This window comes from Theobroma cacao, chromosome 9 (genome assembly GCF_053813885.1).
Source record: "Theobroma cacao isolate CCN51 chromosome 9, ASM5381388v1, whole genome shotgun sequence".
Taxonomy (NCBI): Eukaryota; Viridiplantae; Streptophyta; class Magnoliopsida; order Malvales; family Malvaceae; genus Theobroma; species Theobroma cacao.
Window position 1 is genome coordinate 50426956 of NC_142647.1, and position 15584 is coordinate 50442539.

The 15584-nt window shown below is 38.0% G+C and overlaps 3 protein-coding genes across 3 annotated transcripts; 1 reads left to right on the top strand and 2 right to left on the bottom strand.

Moving 5' to 3' along the window:
* Positions 1 to 118: 118 nt before the first annotated feature.
* LOC18591112 (uncharacterized) lies at positions 119 to 4093 on the bottom strand. Its single transcript, XM_018126472.2, has 9 exons — positions 4010 to 4093; positions 3281 to 3759; positions 2885 to 2961; positions 2599 to 2767; positions 1997 to 2085; positions 1724 to 1888; positions 1533 to 1610; positions 913 to 1016; positions 119 to 517 (listed from the first exon to the last, which is right to left on the bottom strand). Exons 2-9 carry the CDS (start codon positions 3720 to 3722, stop codon positions 412 to 414), a joined length of 1230 nt encoding a protein of 409 aa, XP_017981961.2. The 5' UTR covers positions 3723 to 3759; positions 4010 to 4093; the 3' UTR covers positions 119 to 411.
* Positions 4094 to 5190: 1097 nt separating this feature from the next.
* ABCB25 (ABC transporter of the mitochondrion 3) lies at positions 5191 to 13730 on the bottom strand. The gene is made up of 19 exons (XM_007017048.3): positions 13165 to 13730; positions 12671 to 13061; positions 12539 to 12600; positions 12379 to 12422; positions 12078 to 12180; positions 11775 to 11882; positions 11595 to 11678; positions 11398 to 11458; positions 10427 to 10572; positions 10173 to 10289; positions 9708 to 9793; positions 8589 to 8677; positions 8024 to 8079; positions 7646 to 7726; positions 7485 to 7550; positions 7324 to 7416; positions 7024 to 7088; positions 6494 to 6629; positions 5191 to 5773 (listed from the first exon to the last, which is right to left on the bottom strand). Exons 1-19 carry the CDS (start codon positions 13435 to 13437, stop codon positions 5630 to 5632), a joined length of 2205 nt encoding a protein of 734 aa, XP_007017110.3. The 5' UTR covers positions 13438 to 13730; the 3' UTR covers positions 5191 to 5629.
* A 287-nt stretch (positions 13731 to 14017) lies between these two features.
* Positions 14018 to 15520, top strand: NDHN (NADH dehydrogenase-like complex N). Its single transcript, XM_007017051.3, has 4 exons — positions 14018 to 14593; positions 14688 to 14804; positions 14893 to 14978; positions 15124 to 15520. The coding sequence occupies exons 1-4, from the start codon at positions 14198 to 14200 to the stop codon at positions 15185 to 15187; spliced, it is 663 nt and encodes a 220-aa protein (XP_007017113.1). The 5' UTR covers positions 14018 to 14197; the 3' UTR covers positions 15188 to 15520.
* The last annotated feature ends 64 nt before the right edge of the window (positions 15521 to 15584 follow it).

Consider the following 15584-nt stretch of genomic DNA (forward strand, 5'->3'; position numbering starts at 1 on the left):
CCTGTGCTTTCAGTTTCACCTCAGCAGAAGAGGTTCAGATTTGAATTTAAACTTGTTTGTGTCGATCATCCAATTTGGAATTGTTCCAAGACAACAGGACCAGAACTGTCATCTTAAAGGGACAGGTTTATGCCACAAAATTTATTTTCTAGCGGATGAATTTAATTTATAGCAGCTAATAGCTACAAATTTAATCAGAAAGATGATATATATATATGTATGTATGTATATTTGATAAATAGTACAATATATGGGCGCGTAGTTGAACCCCTATTGGCTATTGCTATTGGGTCCTTCATATTACTGCTGCTTAAACACAAAAGCAGCAATGCAGCTGATAAGCAGCAGTGACAGTGAGGCCATAAAAGAGATTATATGGAATGGTGTCTGGTTTCACAACATCAGGCAGTTTTAGAACAACTGGAACACTAGATTTGTTGATCCATCAGCATACGATCTGATACCGTCTGGTTTGATCAATGTCCTACACAATGGGCATGTCCTTTCTCGTTCAAACCTAAAACCATGGTACATTCCTCTTGAGACAGCGAGTAAAAACGGCAAAATATAAACTGCTGGAACTTGGCACACCATCAAACTAAACTAACATGAGAGGCAACAAATTAGCCAGCATATATAGGAGTTATGATTTTTCTTGCAGCAAGTATGCAAAGATTATTAATGTTCAAAAAAACAAAAAAAAAAATGCAATTTTGATTCTAGCATTCACGAATGTTAAAATGAGTTCAACTGAAATGTTAACCAAGGCTTTGGAGCAACAAGTATTCTTTACTTATCCTTCACGAATTTCAAAATTCAAATGATAGCACTAGTAAAGTGGGAAGAAAGTTGTTTGCGTGTCTAACACAAGTACTGATCTTCATATAAATGAAATGGAAGTTAAGATATGACCATTCTGACACACAGTCTTCACAGAAGATGTGTTTGCAGCGAAGCAAGATTGGCGCGTGCATCTTCTCCTGGCAAATGGTGCAGAGATCCCCTGCTGCCTTGACCTGCACTTACCTCTTAATAACTTAGAACGTGACAATACTTGTATGCAACTACAGCAGAAGAAAAGCTTGCATATAATTGAAAGAAAGAACAGCTTAAACTCCATATACATGTAAAAATTATGGAAGAGAAAGATCTATAAAGCATCAGAAATGGATGGCACCTGGCACTATCAAGTCAGTTCTGATTTTCCTTTACTTTCCTATAGCTGTTACTAAATTCAAAGGGAAAGGTATATTAAGTGGTGATAAACAAAAATTTTTCTATTTAGCCTACCACCTGCCATAGAGAGCCTAAAATGGTTCTGAATATAACATCAATGGCACTTGGCACTTGGCACCTGGCACCAAAGGCGGTATCCCTCGGGGAGACTAGCAGATCTGATCTAACTCTATCGGTGAGGTCGGAATGTTCAAGCATGGGAGGATGAGGTAACAGTTCCATTAAGTAACTTGTAGCCAAAGTCAAAGAAGGAGATGGCAAGTTTGAATATTGCTGCTCAACAAAGAGCCACTAACCTGCTCAGATGTGGCACGGGATCCATAATGCCCCTCTTTATGTGATAAGGCCCTCAATGCAGCAAAGGATAATTGAACCTTGATAACACAGTAATATTGTAGTGCATAATGAGCCATGGTGCTTTACATGGTTTTCAATAAAACTGAAGCTTGAAAAGTTCATAAAGATTGAGTTGTAGATCAGCAGATACCTTCTCTATAGTGGTTGTAAGCTTGAATGTCAAGTACAATCCCGTAGTGAATGAGGAAAAAAAGCGACCGCATTCTTTGTTTAGAAAGAACCGATACCAGACGGGTGTTGGCAACAGACTGCGGTATAGCAACATCAAATACTCAACAAGAGTTAGTATTTGACCCTGAAAAATGAAAAGACTTCATATTGTGAGAGAAATTGGCACATAAATGAGCGGGGAAGTGCGAATATTCCAACTGTATGGTCTTGAATAATCTTCAGAATAATTAACCTGTTTACGGTAATTGTGGCCTTTGCTGTTCCTGTTACATATCAAAAGCACACATTTGAAGGCCATGGCTGCCTGCTGCGCCATAACATCTGTAAATGGGAATATCCCATGTCCATATGAAGGCATCATCAAGATAACAAAATCAAAGAAAACAAGGAAGAACTTCCAACAAAAAGAGACTAATCTTCTTTATACCGGGACCATTGACCATTTATAACAACCACACAATTGTCTATAATTTTGCAGTCATAGATACGTTATCTGTAAACAATAAACTGTTCAACCTTTGATCCAAGCAAGGCAGCTATGAAAATGTGAAACATCATAATTGGCATATATGAAACTGGAAACTTCAGCAGCCGACGAAACAAAATGCCAAGTCAGTATTTGAAATTGAACTATCCATGGCTCGTTGAAAATGAGCACACAATTACAAGAAACACTTAGCTTAGTTAACAACAGCCAAAACATCATTGACTTAGGATGGTTATATCTATCATAAAATGAAAATGATATTCTTTTGTTATTGGAGCAAATTATATAGGCAAGGCAAACACGTTTTTTCTGCCAGTTGCAACAAGAGATGGACTAGTAACGGTTACCATTGACCGTAATGATAAATATTGAGTGCCAGAAAGCCGGAATCTTCTTTGGACGAAGTAGAACCAAAGGGTACAGAAGGTCATCATTTCGATACCACCAATAAACAGATATCACATGGAGCATGAAACTAATGGTGATGCCCAAAAGAATATAAATCTTTCTCCCCTCCTGCAGAAACGAGCACATAATAAGCTCACAGAAGAAATGCTTTAGTAAACTTTAAAGTGCTCTAAATTGAATCTAAAATCTGTCTGAAAATGGAAAGCAAGATGCAAGATAGGAGACCTTTAAAGCTGCCTGCTTCTGTAAAATATCATTTGATTTCAAGATGACTGCAGCAATCCAGATTGTGGCAAAAAAGCCTGAAACTCATGGAAGCAAAAGAAAGAAGGAACTGATAAATATCAATTTGTTACTTTCACCCACATTCTAATTAAGGTTTTGGTGTGTGAGTGTGACATAGACCAAGGCTACGAATCATATATATAAATAGGATAGGTTTCGGAAATATAGAAAAGATGAGGTTAGCACTTGGTTATATCTCTAGATGTTCATCTTACGAAACAACTACATCTGGATTGAAAAGGAAAAACAAAGAGGAACTGCTATACAAGACCCCAAAGAGAAAAAAATAGTGTGATGGTGAATTGAGAAGTGAAGAAGGGAGAATGGAGAAATTACCTTGCAAATGTTGTCGAATAAAAACAAGAAGAAGCAAAGAAAAAGGAAGAATGTGCTCAATCCACCTAGACAAGCAATGCACATCATCTCTCTGATAAGTGGATGAGTCCCTTCGACTCCCAGACTCCCCGTTGGCGATTGCACTTTCACTACTTACATCAGCAGCAGTTAAGCCAGCTCCTTGCTCTGCAAGGTCAACTGATACGGAGTCGTGGTTCTCTCCAGGTTCAATTCCAAGTATCCTGATAAATACCTCCTGGTGGGGGGATTGTGCGTGAGAGTGATCATTAGCAATAGCAACAGATGCAGAGGCACTGCTGCTTCCAAGAAGACCTGAAAACTCCAAGATCGCTGCAAATGGAGCGCGTAGGAAGCTGGATGATGCCATCTCCCTTCCATATCTTGTAGAACTGTTACCACTATTAGCAGAAGCACCGTCCATTTCCCCTCAGTTCTTGTTTCCAGAATGGTCAGTTAGTCTGAAAACCACAACAAATGCAATATTATGAAGATGTGATTCTAACAAAATGGATAAATAAGTGAAAAGAGAAAGAGCCCAGACAAGACAAGGATGGATTAAGAAAATTAGAAATTGATCAAATGAAACGAAAGTATATCCTGAGAGACATATCTGATTGTGAGGTTTAATTTAATGCAAAAGTGAAAAAAAGTGGCCTCCTTTATTTGTAAGCCCGGGGTGGGTGCTGATGATTGAAGGCAGCCAAAGACCTGGAATTTTCCCTCTCTGCAAATCGTTTTCTTTCTTTAGTCCGTGTCAGTGTCAGGGCTTTCGGCTACGCGGGTTCACAGATTAAATTAAAACAAGCCTTTCAAGTATTTATTCCATTTCAATCATACAAATCTACATTACTATTATTATAAATCACAAAGGATGCGAGGGAAAGAAAGCCAGAGACAAGAAAGCTAGAAGCATCAACTTAAGTTTAATCTGTGAAAAAAGCTAGAGCTACATTACATGGTTGATGGTTTGGTAATTTTCGCCACCATATTTAGTTAAATATATCGGCAGATTTGGGGTCATTTTTATGTTACGATTCAGATGATTTCTGTGTTTTCTGAATGATATACACTATTGGCATTGCCAATCATCTGCAGGTAATTTGAACAACAAGAAATAATCATCTGTGCTTGAAAATGACTCTAATTATGAGCGATTTGCCCACTTGGTCAAGATTCTCATATCGGATGTTTTAATTCACAGTACTCCGTTATGGAATAAGATTGTCCACAAAACAGGGAGCTGTAAGGTAGCATCAGTACCGCCCTGTGCTTAGGCTGGATGATGCAAGGCTACTACACTGAACCAACCACTTTGACAAGACTTGAACCAATGGTGAAGCAGAAAATAGGACAAACGGAGGATGCTTTCTGCTGCAGTCAACGTGCATGAAACCTTATCAGTTAATTATTTAATTATATTACTGATATCAACTACTCTTATGAAATACTGCTAGGATAATCTTCTCGATGAGGAGTTTTGGGATCATAGGATTATGGTGATTTTTGTGGAAAGGGGCCTTTCCGGTATGTAGCCGTTGAGGCCAACCTGGGGCATGAAAGGCCCGAACAGCAGGCTCGACCTCCTTTGGTTATTAAGACCTAACCATATTAGGCCCTCAGGCCCAACATGAGCTGGGTCATTGGTTGGGCCGTTCAAGTCCAACATGTGTTTTGCCTTCTGGGCCCAACAGGCGCCACCTTTCTTGGCCTGGAACAGGTTTAGCTAAACCTCTTTCACAACGGATCCTACCCTTATTCGGAGATTACAAATCTGGCAACCGTATCCTTCAAATGAAAAGGCATGAGCAGAAAAACAAGGCAATTGGCAAAGACAGTTTTAGCATGCATATCAAAGTTGAAAGCAGAGTCATTACGATTCGACTAAGAACTAACTACAAAAGGAAGTAAAATATAATCCAATATTCTCTTACACAAAATTCCTTCCTAAATCTAGTCAGTAAGGCTGCCATATTCAATCAATACCAAGTGCCTCGTGCAGATTGGACAGCATGTATGCAGCAAGGTACCGCATTGAGTCAATAATATCCAATAACAAGTAGCAATAAAAACATATCATGGTATTGGTATCTATTTTGGCAGCTTCAGTTGGGTATCATAACTGTACAAAAAACCAAAAAACATCAGATACAACAGCTTTGCCCCAAGATTGAAAAAGAAATCATTTATGATAATTTCCCCTCCATCTTGTCAAGCAGGGCATAAACATGGAAGCATTGTTATGGTGCGACATCTGAATTTCTACAAAATTTGTATGGTTGCTTTTGTAGTCCTGACCCAGTTTGCTTAAATATGACTACAGTTTAAGATTCATGCTTCAACTTTGATGGCTGTGTCAATGGCATCAATGGAACTATTTTGCTGCGCCCACAGCTGTGCATATCTTCCTGCCTTTCCCAAGAGAATTTCATGTGGTCCCTGTTCAATCACCTTGCCATTCTCCAGAACTATTATCTGGAATACATATATGAAAAAAAAAAAGAACATAAAAAGAATGGAAAAGTTTGAGCACCAGATAAACCTAGAAAAGACAGTTTAAAAATTAATTAGAGAAGGCAAGCTTTGTTGAAAGTCAGAGTATCAGAGGAAACAAGATTGATTGAGTAATTTAAGTATAACGTTCAGCCTGAATATCTTAGATTGTGTCCCAAGAAGCACAAGGTGAGGTTCATAATTTCAGAGTAAACCAATTTATGAAGCACCACAGCACTGTATGAATTCTCAGGCCAACATTATAACATAGACAAAGACAGTTCAGATGCTACCAAATTAATAATTTTGAACTACTTTCTTTCAAAATTTTTTTTTTTTTTGAACTACTTATTGACATAGTTGCTACAGAATCTTGTCTATTGGGCACAGATAGACAAAGCAAGAGGACAAAAAACATAGTGTGTATAAGAGGCTAAAGCCTGAGGGAAATTGAGAAGACATACTCTCTTTCACATTGTTAGAATTTATCATCTGTCTTCTACCAAAGGATGTAAGCAAATGGTAAAAATATGAATTACTTGTGCAATTTCAGTTCTATGCTGGTCTCTTTTCCTACCTACGTAGTAGTCAATCTTCTTGTGCATAGAGAGACAGAAAGAGAGAAGGAGAAAGTATTGCCAAGGACATTTCAATTTCAGGGCCATGCACACACAGCCATGTAATTTTCATAGGCATGCATACCTCATCACACTGCATTGCTGTCGTAAGCCTGTGAGCTATGAAGATTGAAGTTCTATTATTTGCTAGTGACTTCAATGCATTCAATATCTCTGCTTCAGTCGTACTGTCAAGTGCACTAGTAGCTTCATCACACAATCTGTTGAGTAGAAATGGACAGAATATCACGCACTGTATATGACAAATGGATGAAAGAAAGAAAAAGGCTTTCCCTTTTTTTTGGTTAGCCTATATGTTCCTGACCCAGGGACATCTGTCCCCCACATGACAAATAGATTCTCAGGGAAATGGTTGAAAAAAAATCTATATTTTTCGACTCATTGAGAATTGCATGACATCTTTCGACTCATTGAGAATTGCATGACATCTTTCTATCCAACGCAACCTTAATTCTCTTTGTTGGCCAAATCTACTGGCATATAACAAGCTCAATATACGGAAATCATACACTGTAAACCAATAATCACCAATGAAATATAAAGAGCAGTTATGATATGTGCACATAATAAGTTATGTCAAGAAGTAGTGCTTACAAAATAGCAGGAGCTTTCAGAAATGCACGAGCAAGAGCTACACGTTGTTTCTCACCACCACTTAACTGGCAAGAAAAGTCACCTAATTAGTTAGAATTCTAGAGAATATCAAAATGTAATCTATAGGATCAATTATTTCCTTTCCCATTAGAGTTCTTTGGACAGGAAATTATCATTAATATTGAGTAGCGTATTCGAGGTGATACAATAAAATCAAAGCGTTAGGCCCAAAAAGCCTTAAGGGAGGCATCATGGCACCATAATGCATCAACCAATCATGAACAGAGAGGCCTCTCTCACCTTAAGCCCTCTTTCCCCAACCACAGTTGAATATTTTTCAGGGAAGTTCATGATAGTGTCATGAATTGCAGCCTGTTTAGCAGCATCATAAACCTATATGAAAACAAGTGTTAATGCTGAAAACGAAAAATAAGATCAATGGTGTGAATTAAGAGATTAACCTCTTCTTTTGTTGCTGAAAGACGACCATAGTGTATATTGTGAAATATTGTATCATTGAACAGTACCTGCAAATTAAGCAATTGATGTTCCTCATTGGTCTCACTGGTCTATACAAAAATAAGCAAAGAAAAACAAACACAAAATTGTCTATTGAACTGACAGTATCTTGTGGCACAACACCAATAGACTTTCGAAGACTATCCAGTGTTACGTCCTGTATGTCTTGACCATCAATCCTGATCTGTAGAGAGAACCAATAGTCAGTGCTGTGGGAAAGTTTGAAAGAAGGTGTTAAAATATCTTGGATCAAATCAAAAATTTCTGTTCTTCAATGAAATGCATGCAAGCAAAGGAAAAGAGCTTTTTCAACAAGTACCATAGTGGAGTTTATGCATGATATATCAATTGTATACTACCTTTCAGCTCATCATGAAGACTGAAGATAAGGTCATTAATTTAATGAATTAAAAATGATTGCCAAAATCGTAAACATGTATTGGGAACTTATAACACAATTGAACAAAGTATTTGTTCTTACACTTCCTGAATGAGTGTCAAAGAACCTGAACAGCAATCTAAGAATGGTTGATTTGCCTGAAAGCAGATTCAAAGTTAATTAGATCAATGGTTCTTCAAGGGGACTAAGAAATATAATACGATACAAGAGTTTCAATAACAAAAGCCACAATTAGCCATATGACTTTGGACATGAATTTTGAGAATGATGACACCCCCTCCCCTGCAACCACTCCCCCCCCCCCCCCCCCCGCCCCGCCCCCCCCAACAAAAAAAAAAAAACTGATGTTTTGCCTGTGATTTTATGAGACACCATCTCAGAGTGACAATTCCAACAATTAAATATTGAAAGGCCCCATCTAATAGGGTAATCATATGTTGTTCTTACATATGAAATGGGACATAGTTGCCTGAAGTGTGCATGTAATGCTTTGAGTCTTAGGAGTTTGAGCATTCAACATATGACACAATCATAACACTAGGTCAGCCATGGCTTGGAAGGATGGCAAATATATGAAAAGAAGGTAACAGCTGTTCCATATAAAATGCAAATACCAAATGTGAGTTTACAACCACTGAACCCTTACCACTTCCACTAGTTCCAACAATAGCCACACTTTTCCCAGCTGGTACAATAAAAGATATCCCATCAAGAATCTTTCTTTCTGCCAGGTAACTTAAAAAAACAAAGGCAAATTAGCAATCCATCATCAAAGGGGACACAATATAGCAGGTTAATAATTAAGATAAGTGTATTAATTAACATTACCAATACATTCTGAATACATCTCTGGATCACATATAAACTCAACCCAACTAGGACACTTAGACAAACACTTTCTACTGGTTCTCCCCATTGAGGAGAAACTATAGTTTTACTAATATATATATATATACATATTATTTATTTATTTATATATTCATGGAATTGAGTTCAAGGACAGTGCTGACAGAAAACACGTCAAAGATAAACCTACAGATGTTTGCAAAGAGGAATAAAACTGAAAAATTGTCATTACTGAAAATATAAAAGATATTATAATACTATGTTTAGATTGGCCAATGGAGCAGATGTGAAAGGAAAGGAAGGATATTCGTTCCCTTTATTGGATCGGCCATTTAAGGAGGGGAGGAGAGAAGAGAAAATTATTCGTCCATTTCCCTTACAGATGCATTTTCAATATCTCCAAAGTGGGGGGAATGGTAGGGAAAGGAACGCCTTAAACGAGTTATGAGTGTATTGTCAATTCTATCCCATAAATGTTAATAATACTTTTAACAATAAAGAATTAAATTGTAAAACAACATAGTGACTAATCTTTTTCTTTCCCCTTATATGTTTGGAATATCCATACTAGGGAATCCACCATCTCTCAATTCCCCTTTTTATTCTTTCCTTGCCCTTCTCTCATTCAATCCTAATGTAGAATGAAGCCCAACCAATTCCAAGATCCTAGCTCTACATATAAGTACAACCAGAGGTACAACATCATACAATGCTGAAAAGATTGGAACATTTAGACAATACAATGCAACTCCTTGATCCATGACAAAAGAAAAACAAGCAGAACAAAAGACCAACTGGGGCCAATTTAAACATCATATAGACATGCAACTTACCTAATTAAAATGACTAGAGATGAATATACTAAATGTCAAATGTTATTTCATGAACATGACTAATTACAGAGATAACTAAAAATCACCTGAAGTGCACATTGTCAAACAGAATGCTTCCTCCATTCAGCTTCAGAGGCTTTGCATCTTTCTTGTCACTAATATCAGCCTTTTCCTGTGGTAATCATTGAGTTGAAAATTACATTACATAGACAACAAAACTAAAGTCAGCAGAGGTAAGTTCATACTATTGGCAGCTCACCCCTATATCATATAGAATAATTTATTAATGACTAGACCGACTTCATCTGTGCACTTCATATGGATCATGATTACCAGGCAGGATGTCTAAAATATAAAAATGAAGCAAACATTTTCTTCTTATTCTCTGTTCTTTTTTAAATTTTTGATATATGGTTTGGTGAACTATAACGTTGCTCTTCTGACCTAAAAACTTAGTAATAGCACTAAGAAGGCCAAAAGAAGGTGACAGAACAGTCAAAGCCAATGTTTCAAGATACCCTCTTAATCTGTAAAAACTTATCAAGAAATACCTCAAGTAATTGAAACATGGATTTCATGTCAACAAGACTCTGTATGGTCTCACGATAAACACTTCCAAGGAAATTTAGTGGGAGAGAGAGCTGGAAAAGTAGCCCATTCACCATAACCTGTATTTTCAAGTTTAAAATTATGCACGTAACATCATTCAACAACTTGACTTAATTTAATTGCTTTTGAAAAAGTCACAAGAAAAAAAGAAACATTTGTGACAACTACAAGCAAGCATGTGAAGAAAAAGTTTTACCAGATCACCAATTGTCATTTGGCCATTTATAATTCCATACGAGCACAACACCATAGCTGTAGAAAGAGCTGTGCTAAATATCACATTTTGGCCAAAATTCAGAAAAGCAAGACTCCTTTGCGTTTTCAAGGCAGCATCTTCATACCCTGGAAAAAAGAACAAGAAAGAAGCAGGAGCAAAAGAAGCTATATCAGACAAAGTCTGAAGAATGAAAAGCATACTTATTAGACAACATTGCTTTGTTTTTGTCTAACTGTATTTGGAAAAGTCGCTAAAAGATCTTCTGGTAACATGAATAGCAAAAGAGTCCTGCACAGCCTGAAGAACAACCACATTACAAAAGCTCATTTCACACAATAGCTTAGACAATGCAGAAAGCAGCCAGCATCTTAGGTTTTCAACTTCCAAGTACTAACTGTAAGAGGCAAGAAAATGGCAGGCAGCATAGGCAAAGCTTGGAACTTCTTTTCCTTAGAAGGTCTCAAGTTTGGAACTCAGAAGCATGCCGAAATAAGCATGAAGGAGAAGATGCACTGATGCACATGTGTGCCTCTACACGACAAATTACTAAGCAGTTAAAAGTGTTTGTGAGTACTACAATTAAGCTGTGCACAAACTTTAGGTCTTCCAAGGTTACTAGTCATGCAGAAGCTTTACATAATTTAGAGAACATCAGAACAACACTGCATTAGTTGTTTGTGGTTAAGTAATAACTTCCATTCATTTTAACGATATCCTACAAAATGCCAATCTATGACTTTTCTGTAACAGTATAGATTGTGAGGAGGCTTGCATTTACAAAAACATGCCTAACATTAATTTAAACAGGATTATGTCATTCCAGAATTTAGTTGTCAATATCAGCTTTCACGCATAGTGGGTCATTGATGAGTCAGTCTACTATAGCTTTCCAGTTTGGGAGGAAGTTACTTTACACTTTAAAGTTCAACAGTCTGCCCCAAAATACTCACTCTTTAAGAACTCATCATACTTTTCAGCTTCGAAAGCTTCATTGTTGAAATATTTAACAGTCTGAAATATAAGACCCAAGAAAAAACAATAAATAAGGCATTAAGATGGGAAAAAGAATTATTATAAATAACAAAAAGAGGAAATGATTATAAGTTAACAATAAAATGGAAACATTCATAAATGAATACATCCTTACCTCATAATTGATAAGCGAATCAATGGCCCTTGTACTTGCATCGTTATCGGCTTTATTCATTGCCTTCCTAAACTTAGTTCTCCACTGTGCATAAGAAGAAAAGCTTAGGCACATAACAAGTTTCACTCCTTAAAAACATTATTATGGATGCTGATAGAGTATTGGCAAGAAATATGGTACCTGTGTTACAGTCAAAGTGAAACTAACATATGCAGCAACTGAGAGCGAGGTTATCCAAGCAAAAGGTGCTCCAAATTTGTATGCGAGTATACCTGATACCATAGATATCTGGAAGGATAGATATTAACTCTGTTGAATTTGGTAAAAAACTGAGGAGCAAGATCTAATGTATTAACATTCAATCCTAACACTCAATGACAAAGAGATTGAATAGTGGTGTTCATCGTGGATGGCAGCACATGAAAGTAGAAATTAACATCTTTAAGAGGAGATAGCTCATAAGAAGTTGAACCAAAATCATACCTCTAAAATGGTTGGCACAACATTGAACACCATAGATGAAAGAATAAAATTGATTGCACGGCTACCACGATCAATTATTCTATTTAGAGCACCTGTTTCTCGACTGAGAATATGGTGAGCAAAAAGAATCAGAAACAGGTGCACACAATTTAACTATTTGAGGTAAACAACATTGTAGAAGAGACTGTCAAAATGGATTTGAGCACAATATATATAGATAAACAAGCGGTTTAGGGAGGAAAAAGATATAAAGGTGTAAAAATAAAAGTCACTGCAATGTGGATGAGTTGCAAGGCAAGACCTGAGGTGGTAACGAAGATCAAGACCGTGTAAATGTGAAAAGACCTGCCAAAAGAAATAGAAACAGAATAGGATAGTAGCGACGTTAAACCGAGTGAAACATGCAAAAGATGCATTCTTTTATAGTGTAAGAAGTGCAATAATTGTGAAATCTGATATACCTTCCTGGAAACAGAGCGGATTGTTCGTAATGCTACTTTGGAAAAGACAGCAGTACGCAGTTCTGCCCACAACAGAGTGGAGCGTAGTTATATATTAGTAAATTATGTAATTAAGAAGAGAAAAGCAGATACCATTGAAAGCAGAGGCTCCGGAACGGGCAATGCCATAACCAATCAAGACAGCAGTAGGAGTAGCAAAAAGGGCGACAAGAGTAGAGTTGGCAAGAGCAGTGGCGTTGGGGGTGGTCAACCAGTCAACGGCAAGCTTGAAGAGGAAGGGAACCTGAACGTTCAAAAGCTTAGCCCCAACGAGGAATCCCAGGGCAGTCATCACCCTTAAACGGAACTCCAAGTTATCCTTCATCCACAAGTAGCCAGCAAGAGTGCGCAGAATTTTCATGTCTGCAACTTGTCGTTTCTCAGTAATAGATGCTGCTGCTGCTGATGGTTTGTTTTGGGCTTTGTCATCATCATTACTTGAGGCTGAGGATGAGAAATATAAGCGCCCGTTTAGCATTGAACCCTGCCTCCCCAAATTTGCAGCAGAGTTAGAGTGTTAATAAATAATTAAAAACTGAATATTATGGGGAAAGAAAAGGATTAAATGGGTTTTGAAATTGACAAACCGGCCGCTGGGAGGGCGTGGAGGAGGAAGAATCTGAAAGAAAGGAGTTGATATTAGCATTAGTGTTGATGAGATTCCATGAGTATGCTCTTCTGGTGTTGTTGGAGCAGAGAGAGGGATGATTTTTCCCAAAAATAAAGCTGCTGCTGCCTGCTCCTGCTGGAGCATGATTAGAATAGAGAGGGCAGGAAAAAAGGAGGGGATTATGGTTGAGTGCATCTTGGCGCAACATTAGTAGCCCTCGAGCCCTCAAGGCCCTTGATGCACTCAACATTTTCCTCTTTTCTTATTCAATTACGCGATCAATCAATAATACTCAAACTCAGATATTGAATATTGATGGTGAAAACGGGAGAAGATGAGATGAGAACAGACAAGATTTTATTTTTCCCTGTAACTAAGAAACCAGAGGCTTGGATGACGGCAGCCGGAGAAGTACCCCTCGCTGTAATTAAGATTCGGAGTCGAGCACGTGCAGTTACGGGAGTTTGCGGCGCGGGGTGTAAGTAAAAAGGAAAAATTGTACTGGAAAAACAAGTATGAGAAAATCAATTAAGATAGTATGAGAGATATTATTTAGTTAGTGTATTTATAGATGAAACAAGAGTTTGTTTATAAGTTAATAACTCTTAAGTGTAAGAGTTTAAATTTAATTTGGAAAAAATATTTTTGTATTTAAATATTTGATTTATTTGATTGATGTATGATTTTTTTTAAAAAAATAAAATTCAAAATCTTATTCCTCATATATTTATATATATATAACCTACCTCTCACTATTTTTGCTCTTTTCTTTTATTCGACGACATATGGCTGAACTCTATTTTAAAGCCTTACACCACAATCACAAATCACAACGGTTCTACTTGTACGGGTAGGCCCTGCAATTGACGGCCCTTTTTGTCCCCCCTCCTCGCTTCCTTTCTTATCTTGATTTCTTATCCACCATATACAGTGCATCTGCAATTCTGCATGGAGTTCCTCCTCCTTTTATTTTTCCTTTAGAAACATCTCAAAAAGATTAAGAAAAAAGGATGGCCACTGCTGCACAATGTTTACACTTGCAATATAGGGCGCTAGCCTGGGTCAACTGCCTGCGCAGAAGCGAAATGCCCATGCCATTTAGAGCTACACAGGGACATAGTAAGACATCTAAGAGCAATAGACGTGGACTTATGGTGAAATGCAGCGGGAGTGGGATAGGGATAGGCGACTTCATTGGAGGAGATCTGTTGAGATTTGATTTGGGGCGTTGGCTATCCGATGTGGAAGAGCACAAAGCCCTTGCTATTTACAGCCCGCACGAGGGAGGCTATGAGGGTCGCTACCTTAACCGCCTCCGATACCAGGGATACTATTTCCTTGACCTTTCTGCTCGTGGCCTTGGTGATCCCGAGACTACCCTCACCAAGATCCACCCTGTTTGCCCTGTATGCGTGCTGCTCTACTTACTACTCCACAATGCTTCTGTTAAGTTTTTACTTTTTTTACGACTTACATAGTACTAATATAGTTAAATTACAGGCTCATGTTGGGAAGCAACCTATAGCAAGGTGGTATTTCCCGCCAGAAGTTGATTATCGGCTCGAGGCATTGCCTCCTGATGCCAAAGGACTTGTCGTCTGGATAATTGAAGCCAAGGTAATTATATATACTAATACCCAAAAAGAAAAAAAAAACCTGATTTTCTTTTCCTTCATCAAAACAGTAACATTGGTCCTTTGCATAGGTTCTCTCCAAGTCGGAGCTGCAGTTTCTTGCTTTGCTTCCCACCCTCCGGCCTAAAGTTAGGGTTATTGCTGAGTGTGGAAACTGGTAAGGCTGTTCATTGTTCCTTTTTAGTTAGCATATATGTGCACATCCTACACGGTTCACCCCACACGCATGCGGCAGCGCAGCACTTTTTATCTCTTTTACTCAGATTGAAAGGGTGATGATTTGCTTGTTGTCAACAACGCAGGAGAAAATTCATGTGGAAACCACTCAAAGAAATTGCAGGACTAACCGCTGAGGAGGTAGCATGAACAATCCAAATGCCCAATACTATAGCAGATGTTGAGAAGCAACTTGGAAGTGGAACACTCATAACTCCTGTAGTACCAAAGTATCTGAAGGCCTTTAAGCTGCACTACAAAGAAGAAAACACCACTGATTCGCGGATAGATTAACCCCAACTTCCACTTTTAAACATGCCTGTCACAATCATATTCCTGATAATGTAGGCGAGAGATTCCAGTCAATCATCATCTTCCCTAGTTTTCTTGATGCACTACATGCTGTTGCACAACTTTGCCCAACATGATTTGATTACATCAAATGAGAAGCCTTTCAATAGAGGCCGCCTTGTACTCCGTAAACTTATTGCCCAGTGCAGATGCGCTCAAGCATATTCCTCGTTGTTCACCAGACACTGTATTCCAT

Coding starts and splice junctions, on each gene's coding strand:
- LOC18591112 (XM_018126472.2), bottom strand. CDS start 3,722: ATGGACGGTGCTTCTGCTAATAGTGGTAACAGTTCTACAAGATATGGA. Junction 2,086..2,598: donor ATTTATCATTACGGTCAATG/GTAACCGTTACT, acceptor TCCCATTTACAG/ATGTTATGGCGCAGCAGGCA. Junction 518..912: donor GAAGACTGTGTGTCAGAATG/GTCATATCTTAA, acceptor CCATGGTTTTAG/GTTTGAACGAGAAAGGACAT.
- ABCB25 (XM_007017048.3), bottom strand. CDS start 13,437: ATGTTGAGTGCATCAAGGGCCTTGAGGGCTCGAGGGCTACTAATGTTG. Junction 11,883..12,077: donor TTGTGCCAACCATTTTAGAG/GTATGATTTTGG, acceptor CTATCCTTCCAG/ATATCTATGGTATCAGGTAT. Junction 6,630..7,023: donor CTGAAAGCTCCTGCTATTTT/GTAAGCACTACT, acceptor TCTACTCAACAG/ATTGTGTGATGAAGCTACTA.
- NDHN (XM_007017051.3), top strand. CDS start 14,198: ATGGCCACTGCTGCACAATGTTTACACTTGCAATATAGGGCGCTAGCC. Junction 14,594..14,687: donor AGATCCACCCTGTTTGCCCT/GTATGCGTGCTG, acceptor GTTAAATTACAG/GCTCATGTTGGGAAGCAACC. Junction 14,979..15,123: donor ATTGCTGAGTGTGGAAACTG/GTAAGGCTGTTC, acceptor TCAACAACGCAG/GAGAAAATTCATGTGGAAAC.